The sequence below is a fragment of the Porites lutea genome, chromosome 9, assembly GCF_958299795.1.
Source record: "Porites lutea chromosome 9, jaPorLute2.1, whole genome shotgun sequence".
NCBI lineage: Eukaryota > Metazoa > Cnidaria > Anthozoa > Scleractinia > Poritidae > Porites > Porites lutea.
Window position 1 is genome coordinate 18,807,945 of NC_133209.1, and position 10,319 is coordinate 18,818,263.

At 43.8% G+C, this 10,319-nt stretch overlaps 1 protein-coding gene across 1 annotated transcript; it reads left to right on the top strand.

Moving 5' to 3' along the window:
- Positions 1-1,730: 1,730 nt before the first annotated feature.
- On the top strand, positions 1,731-9,658 carry LOC140948115 (uncharacterized). The gene has a single exon (XM_073397342.1). The coding sequence runs from the start codon at positions 2,694-2,696 to the stop codon at positions 9,234-9,236; it is 6,543 nt and encodes a 2,180-aa protein (XP_073253443.1). The 5' UTR covers positions 1,731-2,693; the 3' UTR covers positions 9,237-9,658.
- Positions 9,659-10,319: the final 661 nt, after the last annotated feature.

The following is a 10,319-nucleotide window of genomic DNA, read 5'->3' on the forward strand; positions in this document are numbered from 1 at the left end:
TTTCATCTTTTCTTACTTTAGGTAGTTACTTATTCTACGTTTAAATTTCTGTTGTTATTCAACGGTTTATCACTTCTGAAGAGTATGTTGGAACCTGATATGAGAAACGTCAAGGTAAATTCATTTCTCAGTTCCAGAAATGCGTTTATATTTCCTTTTGTTTATCACCGCAGTTTGCTTTTTGTTTCTTCTTATTAAAGCTAAGATGGTCAAAAAAAAAAAAGCTTAAGAGAGATTTTCCATGAATTCTTCATTTGGCTCGAATATCATATATAGCTTTCAAATATTCGCTTTGACGTTGTTCTTAGTCATTTTTACTGAATTTGCATAAAGAGGTTTTAGCCCCGCAAAAAGGCTCGTGCCATTTTACTTTCCTTTGTTTCATTTGCTTTGTGTTCGCTAAGTAATAATCATAGAAAAGCCAACAGTGTTTGTTAACAAAAAAAGTAATTGCTCGTTCTCTTTTCAATTATACACTGATTTTACTTCAATGTTGACTCTTGAAAGAATATCTGGTTTCTTAATAACGGTTTATTTGACTTCATCAAGTCTATTTTTCGTGATTTAACCACCAGACGACATCTATTCATAGTAACGCCTTTGATACAGGTGTACCTCGTTCTAATTGCAACTTAGTTATATTTGTTTGCGAAAATATATTTCATTAAGTTGTTAGGTAAGTAGAAGTAATAACCGAATTTTGAATATGAAAGGTTTTTGCTGTCTTGTAATTTTAAAAATAGATCGGTTTTTGTTTAAGGTGAAAACTTCCAATTAGTCTGCGCTTTTCCGGTTTAAACAGCCGATAGCTGGACTTGCAATTTTATTCATATTGTAACACTTTGTACATAAACGCTGTTTTGCTGACCTGGCTAGGTCTTTGTCTCAGTACTTTTACTTTCTAAAATAGCAACAGTAACAAAAGATTTCAGGTTAAAAATAGAATTTGTATTTAGTTTTCATTTAACTCTAAGTGATTTCTGTTTATATTTCTATTGTATTCTTTTGTCTTCAATGATTGTAAAAATCATATATAAGTAAGTTAGTTTTTACTGATTTTTCGATTACATTGCCGATTACATTGCCGATTACATCGTCGATTATTTCGCCGTGTCCTAGCCGAGTTATTGCTGTTTGATCCGCTGAAGAATAAACGCTGTTGGAACCAAGTTTAGTCGGTTTTATCTACTGCTGTACCAGTTAGTGTTCTGATCCCGGACCTCGAGAGAAGTGACGGCTCTTCCCCGCGAGCGAGTTACCATTTGAGTCTAGTTTTCCCCAGTTTTATCGTGAGTCAAGCACCGAGTTCCCATTGAGCCTTAAATTCGTTTCAAAGTGGAAAAACCTTCCGTCACAGTATCTACGATTTAGGCTTTCAGACTTGACCCATGAACTGCATGAAGGACACCATACTCCAACACAGTCTGGCAACATCAGTGTTTTTTTTTTTATACATCAGCATTAAAATAGCTATTTCTTTACTCAAAACCCTCACGATTGCCTTTATATTTAGAAATATAGGCTATTTCCGTCCTATCAGATTGACCGAAAATAAGACCAACCGAAAATCTACAAATTATAACCATAATCGAGAGTACGAGTTTCTCTGTCGATTCGCGAGCGGTTGATGTCAAGCGATAAAGTCAATCGCGAGTGATAAAGTCAATGTCGCGAGTAGACTAAGAGAGCCTTCTTCTATATGGGGGCTACCATTTTTAATGATTGTGTAACGGCACCCGTGTGCCTTAGTTTAGTTTTGTCGTATTTTTAGCTATTTTCTTTATTGTAACCGCATTTTACGTCACAATGATTTTCCGCTAGCCGTCACGTGACCTTAGCTTAAATACCGCTACACGTGCGTAGTTTTCTCTAAGGCTCACAGAAATTCGACGGGTAACCTTTTCAAGCTTTATTGCTGTTGAACTCAGAACCTACTAGAGCGTTCGCCCCAACACGTCCTACAACGGGATCGCTGTAAAAGTTGGCACAATAAACCCCAGCCTTGTGGAACCTGTGTCAGTCGCTTAGTTTTTCTTAGTTTCACGGATCTCTCCGACACCGGAGCTGATGCCGCTACAGTCGAATTTCTGTTCAGTTAAGTCAAATCTCTGAATCATAAGTCAGGCAAGCTCCTGGAGCCCAGATCAACCAAGCAAGCTCACCCAAGCGACAAGTCCGCCCCTGGAAACAGTTGAGCAGTCAAGCGGGAACTCAACAAGTAAGTCCGTTCCTTTATTAACCGAACCGAAAACAAAAAGAGGAAGAAAAAGAAGAAACTACTGAGAAGAGGTGAAGAGCACGTGCTCGGCAAGACGTTGTTAATCTATCGAAGAAAACTGAAGAACATGCTTCTTAAAAACGAATCCAGTCAAAGAAGAACCTTTTGTAGACGTCGCGAAGAACCACGTTGCCTAATTACCCTTTAGTTAACGGTAGAAACAGAGTTTAGAACAAAACTACAGTGTCTCTGTGTCATCACTCTGTCCAGCTTCTTGTGAAAAATACAAGCGCTTCGCCATGGACAACTCCCAAAACGCCCAGCAAAAAACAAATCCAGGCGATACCCCAGACGAAACTAGCGATACTGGATTTAATGAAACTCTAGCGCATAATGCACATTGCACCGATCATCCCGAAAATACAGCTCTAGCAACCCCGAGAATGGCGAAACATCGGAAACACGTTCTAGAACTATGACAGAAAAAGGTTTTCAGTTCCGTTGCGAGCTTAAAGAAAAATCAGCGAAAGCAGCACACAAAAGTTTTCACGCTAACGTCACAGCGTTCCACGCATTTTTGGCCGGCACTAAAGACCGCGATCAAATTGATAGGAAGCTCAAGGATATAATCGCCCTCGCAGAAAAAACGGAAATCGAATTAAACATCTGGCTAGATCTCGTAAAACACACTCCGCGATCTGAACTCATAGTCGAACTGCTTTCTTCAATTAAAGACTCTATTCAAGCAGTACAAACCGCCGCGTTTAATAGAGTATTAGCGCTAGACAAAGATGAAACATTGTCCGTGAGCGCCAGCATGAGATCAAAATCGTCACGCACATCACGACACTCGATAAAGTCGTCAAATTCCGGTTCGTCGCGCTCTTCAAGAGAAAGTTTCTTAACCGTCAAAGCAAAACGTGCAGCGTTAGAAGAGAAAATGAAATTTACAGATAAGATTGAAGAACAACAAAGGATCCTAAATAAACTGAAAATGCAACAAGAGTTAAATGAATTCTTAGCAGCGGAAGCCGTGTATGAGAAGGCGTTGAAAGAAGAAAAACCGCCCGGTAATGAGGAGATGGATTTAGAATTGCCGAAAGAAACCGAAAATATGATTAATAGATTTTTGAACCACACATCTCATCCCACCCTTCCGACCACAGCGACCGAAAGTTTGTTACCGCCATCAATGAATGAGAACAATGGTCACCAATTTGTCACGTCTGGTGACAACACAGGACACCCACACCACGTGGGACTGTCAGATAATATCACTCTCCCGGACGGGGGACTCACAACTAACTTCCATTTAGACACAGGACATCAAGTAGCCTCCCATCCCTCAAATGTATCGGAACACGAGCCTCTTCATCATGTAGAGATAGCAGAACAACTAAAATCTGATCCTACAACGAACAGTCCACCCGAAACGCATCAAGGCACAGGGATGCCAACACCTCAAATTCCCGCCTTTGCTACCAATATTTCTTACCCCTGTACTTCTCACTACTCGTCACCTGCAGAAACAAGCACTCCAATCGTTTTACTTCCTCAAGGGCCAACAAACAGAAGCACGGGCCCCCTGACTTCTCATTCCCACACAGGCCCTGTAAGCAGTTCAAAACCTATAACTTCAAGTACTTACAAACTCCGTGGAGATGCGGACGCCTTCACCCCGAAGAGTTCGCCGACCACACTCTACCGCGAAATAAGAATTCCACCTCCCAAAAGTCAAAATCACGCTCCTTCAAGTTCAGACAGTGTCTTTCAAATTGCCGACGCCTTAGCTAAAGTCACGCAACTGCAACGGCTCCCGCAAGCCAAGCCGGACATATTTACCGGCGACGAAGCAGACATCAAATTCTTCATCTGGGAAACAGCGTTTGACGCTCTTATCGACTCCGCGCCGATCAGCGCTCAGCAGAAACTGTATCTCTTGTACAAACACTTAGACGGAATCGCGAAAAAAGTCGTTGAGCAACTCCAATATATGGTCAGCGCTAGCCCCGAAATAGCGTATGCGGAAGCAAGAAAGAAACTGAAGTCACGCTTCGGTCGTCCCGCGATCATAGCTACTGACTTTGAGAACAAACTAGCAAACTGGCCTAAAATTGCCAATAACGACGCGCAAGGTCTGCGAGAATTTAGCGACTTCTTACAGCAAGTCGAAATAGCGATGAACCACTTACACAGCCTTAAGATATTCGAGTATCCTTCCAAGCTACAAACCTTAGTCGAAAAGCTCCCAGGTTGGTTCCTAACGAAATGGTCCACAAAGGTACAAACCCTACAACAAGAAAAAGGCTGCAACGCATTCCCGACCTTCACGGATTTCGTTGAAGAAGTAACCTTCCATGCCGATCGCATGAACATTCCTCAGATTTTCCGACAGGGGGTCAAAAATCCCCTGCGACAATCTCTAGGAACAACCCCGGCAACAAATCCCCTACCACGTAAACGGATTCCTGGTACAACGACCATGGCATCAAAAGCAATTGGTGAACGCAAAGTCCCGCCCCCCGAAACAAAGAAAGAGAAATCGGAAGACAGTTCTAAAGATAAAAACCTCTGTCTCTTCCATAAAACTAAGTGGCACACCCTAAATGAGTGTAAGAAGTTTCAAGACCTTGCCTTAGACGACAGGAGAGACTTCTTTAAGAAAAACAAACTTTGTTTTAAGTGTATGGCTTACAACAAGCACAATGCCGATAAATGCGATCAAACACCTCCAGTATGTGACATCTGCCGCAAGAGACATTTGACAGCACTTCATGTCGAGGCCACACCCGGCAGTAAAGATAAACTAAATACCGCGACCACCGAAACCAAAAGTACCACTACAGCTTGCACGCAAGTCTGCGGGGAGGAGGAAACCAGCAGGTCGTGTGCTAGAATCGTCTTAATAAGAGCATATCATCAGTCGAATCCAGCTAAGAAAATAACAACCTACGCAGTCCTTGACGACCAATCCACTGATACGTTCATCGCTGACGCCTTACTAGAACAACTGGAAGTAGACGCAACTGAGGTCGACCTACAAGTTAACACGATCGTCGGCTCGAACTCGATTAGAACCAAGAAAGTAGTCGGACTATCCATTCAAGACTTAGAAAACGAATATGGACCAATCAAAGTCCCGTTTGCGTACTCGCGAGAATATATCCCCGCTTCACACGAGGATATTGCCACACCCAGTATAGTCAGTCAATGGAAAGATCTATCTCACATTGCGGACAAGATACAACACCACTCTGACGTCGATATAGGCCTGCTCATCGGACGCAACGTCCCAGCTGCCTTCCAACCGATAAACGTCATCTTCGGAAAAGATGAAGAGCCCCGGGCAGAGCAGTACAAGTTTGGCTGGACCATAATAGGTCGTGTCTGTAAGGACAAGCAGCGAACACAAAACTCGGCATCAGTGAATCGAGTAACAGTGGAAAGAGAAACCCTCCTAGATCGCAGCAAGGAAACATCCAGACCACCACCCTTTGAGAAAGTAACAAATACTAAGGACCTAACCAGCCCAAAACAAGTACGTAAAATGATGGAGCTCGATTACAGCGAGATTCACCACAGTCGCAAGATTCGTGGAACCGAACAAGCGGAGTCAAAAGAAGATAAACGCTTCCGAGAGATGCTAACTATGGGTTTGCACAAAAACACAAATGGAAACTGGGAAGCACCACTACCCCTCAAATCTGATGATCTATCGCTACCAAACAATAAAGGGCACTGTTTAAGGAGGCTTCTTTCCCTCAAGGGGCGGCTCTTAAACGACAGCAAACTTAAAGAAGACTACTTAGCCTTTATGAAGAAGACACTTGATAACGGTCACGCAAGCCGAGTTCCTGTTGATCAACTCAGTACAGAAAAGGGCAAAGTATGGCACCTTCCCCACTTTCACGTATACCACCCAAGAAAACCGGACCAGATCCGAGTCGTGTTTGACTGCAGCGCCGTGTTCGAGAACGAGTCATTAAACAAGCATCTGCTCCAAGGCCCAGACCAATTAAATTCCCTGATCGGAGTGCTGACACGATTTAGAAAAGAAGAAGTTGCCTTCACCTGTGACATCGAGCAAATGTTTCACAGCTTCTACGTTACCCCTAAGGACAGGAACTTTCTGCGCTTCCTGTGGTTCGAAAACAACGACCTAACAAAACCAATCGTTGAATACCGAATGAATGTACACCTCTTTGGTGCAGCGTCTTCTCCCGGCGTAGTTAACTTCTGCTTGCATCAAACAGCAGAAACTCACAGAAAGGAGTTTGGCGACGTCGCTTCAGACTTTCTCCTTAGAGATTTCTATGTGGACGACGGCTTAAAATCCGTCCCTACAGCACAACAAGCTCTGCAATTAATCAATGACTCACAAACAATGTGCGCAAAGGACAATCTACGCCTGTACAAGTTCGCAAGTAACTGTAAAGAAGTCTTAGAAGTCCTACCAGCTAACGACCGCACTAAGGATTTAAAAGATTTAGATCTTCGGAACGACCCAATGCCCGTTCAAAGGTCCCTCGGTACATACTGGTGTATCGAATCAGACACGTTTGGATTCCGTATCGAACTAAGAGATAAACCTGTAACACGTCGCGGGATCCTGTCGGCCATCAGCTCAGTCTATGATCCCCTCGGAGCAGTATCACCCGTCATATTGAACGGCAAGCAGATACTCCAAGCACTCTGTCGTCAAAATGTGAACTGGGATGACCCAATTCCAACAGATATCCTGCCACTTTGGGAGAAATGGCGAACAGAGCTCCCCCTTCTAGAGAAACTAAAGTTTCCTCGCTGCCTCAAGCCATCGGAGTTCGGAGACCCAGTCAAAACTGAAATCCATAGCTTCTCAGACGCGAGCGACAATGGGATCGGACAGATTTCCTATGTGCGCATGATAAATCAGAGAAACGAAGTTCACGTTAGCTTCCTTATGGCAAAATCTAGAGTCGCTCCAATCAAGCCAATATCAATTCCTCGCTTAGAGTTGACAGCAGCCGCTGTTTCAGTCAACGTAACCAGGATGCTCAAAAGTGAACTTGACGTAGACAACGTCCAATGCTATTACTACACCGACTCTGAGATCGTAATAGGATACATCAACAATGACGCGCGACGCTTTCATGTTTACGTTGGCAATCGCGTACAGCATATCAGAGACCGCAGCTCTCCTGAAGAATGGTTTCACGTCCCTGGAAAAGAAAACCCAGCTGATGAGGCCTCCCGTGGTCTAACAGCAAAGGAACTAATACAAAGTAAACGCTGGTTCAAAGGACCAAGTTTTCTGTGGCAAGAAGATCCACTTCCCTTACAACACCAGCCTATTTGCGCCCCGCACCCTTCAGACATCGAAGTCAGAAAGGATCCAGCATCCACGTTGGCCACAAAAGTCTACAAAACCAAGACCCTTCAAACCGGATCTGGAATATTAGAACCTGACCGCTTCAAGCATATCTCCACGCTCAACCGCCTCAAGCGATGTATTGTTCAAGTACAGAGAGCAATTGAAAGGCTTAGACCAAACAATGAGTACAACTGGCGCCCTAAAGAAGGAACCCCCTTAGTTGAAGAGCTCTTTCAAGCCGAAAGTATAATTCTGAGATCCATTCAGCACCACTACTTTAAAGAAGAAATCGAGACCCTTAGTAAGCTCGAAGGAAACGACAAGCAATTTCAAGATCGAAAGAATGTACGGGAAAGAAATGGCCTTGTTAAGCTCAGCAGCAACCTTCACAAGCTAGACCCATTCATCGATAGACAAGGCCTGCTAAGAGTTGGAGGACGACTTAAGAACGCAACCTCACCTTATTCAATTAAGCACCCCATTGTTATACCTAAGAAGGGTCATGTGGCCACTCTTCTCATACACCAGTTCCATCATGGGAAGCAGCATCACCAGGGTTACGGCATAACTCACAACGCCATCCGCCAAGCTGGATATTACATCATCAACGGTCGTTCACTAATCTCCCACATCGTGTCCAAGTGCGTTGTATGTCGTAAGCTACGCGGCCACAACCAAGACCAAAAGATGGCAGATCTACCACCTGAACGCGTCACGCCAGCTCCTCCGTTCACCTACACTGGGATGGACGTGTTTGGCCCATTCTACATTAAAGAAGGACCGAAAGAGCTCAAGCGATGGGGCCTGATATTCACCTGCCTTTCATCACGTGCGATTCATTTAGAAACCTTGAACAGCATGACGACGGATTCGTTCCTGAATGCTCTCCGACGTTTCATCAGCCGCAGAGGAAAAGTTCGAGAGCTTAGATGCGACCAGGGAACAAACTTCGTCGGTGCCAAGAACGAACTCGCCTCTGCATTCAAGGAGCTAGACACTACACCCCTCAAAGAGTACCTTTCTTCTCAAGATTGCGACTGGATAGACTTCAATTTTAATACTCCTCATGCTTCACACATGGGAGGTATTTGGGAACGTCAAATACGTACCACACGATCTGTCCTGTCATCACTGTTATTAGATCATGGCACCCAGCTTGATGATGAATCCCTACGCACACTTATGACCGAAGCCGAGAGTATTGTCAACTGCCGTCCCCTTACAGTAGAGAACCTGTCAGACCCGCTAGCACCGGAACCGCCGACCCCAAACCACTTGCTGACTCTTAAAACTCAAGTTGTGTTGCCCCCACCTGGAAAGTTCGAGTCACCAGACCAGTATTCCCGTAAAAGATGGCGAAGGGTTCAGTACCTCGCTAATCAACTCTGGCTACGCTGGCAGAAGGAATACTGCACCTTACTCCAAAAGCGACAGAAATGGACCACTCCCAAGAGATCAATGAAAGAAGGAGACGTTGTACTAGTCTGCGACAACGAATCCCCGAGAAACCAATGGCCCTTAGCAGTCGTCACGAAAGTGTTCCCTAGCAGCGATCAGCTTGTCAGGAAAGTGCAGATTATGACATCCAGAGACGGAGAGAAGAAGTTCTACGAGCGACCAGTAAATAAGCTTGTGCTACTCTTAGCAAAAGAGGACATTGCGAACTGAACCGATTTACAGTGATTTAGTTTTATTAATTCAATAAGTTTGATACCGTTTCATACCAAATCAACAGATTTTATATTTTTATATCGCTTCTTAACACTATTTAGGCTTTTGGGTAAATGAAGAACATTTAGGGAAGCAGTGTAACGGCACCCGTGTGCCTTAGTTTAGTTTTGTCGTATTTTTAGCTATTTTCTTTATTGTAACCGCATTTTACGTCACAATGATTTTCCGCTAGCCGTCACGTGACCTTAGCTTAAATACCGCTACACGTGCGTAGTTTTCTCTAAGGCTCACAGAAATTCGACGGGTAACCTTTTCAAGCTTTATTGCTGTTGAACTCAGAACCTACTAGAGCGTTCGCCCCAACACGTCCTACAACGGGATCGTTGTAAAAGTTGGCACAATAAACCCCAGCCTTGTGGAACCTGTGTCAGTCGCTTAGTTTTTCTTAGTTTCACGGATCTCTCCGACACCGGAGTTGATGCCGCTACAGATTGTATATGATTATATATAATTAATGTTATCCCAGTTTTGTGTATAGGTTTATCCCAGTTTCGTTTAAGATTTTGTTTTACAGAACCCATGTACATAGCAGTTTTATAACTGAAAATATGTTATTATCATTATTGTTAACCGGGCCGTCAGAGAGGCCAAAAAGAAGCGGAAAGATTTCTCAGCGAAAGCTTGAATTGAAGATGCTAGAGCACAGAAACAACATTCCACAGAAGGGGTCTTTTAGCCACAGGTCTCATTATAATTAAAGCGATATACTATACTTTTCTGAATATCTATGACAGAGTCTCTACATCGTCGGCATCGTGGTAAGAAAAACGAACGCAGCTTAAAACAACCTTATTCCCAAGGCTTTTAAGCCCCAGGGACCCAAGGCTTTTAAGCTCCAGGGACGAGGTTGAGTTTTTAATAAGGCTTGTTCCAGTACCGGTGTTTGCGCCTGTGTCGAGTAAGAGAACAGCCGAGCCACAATACTTTGAGATATTTTGGGTGCCGAGGGTAAACGACCACCTTCTGACCAGCTCAAAATACCTACCCCCTAAATTTTTACTTAATAACAATCAACGGTCA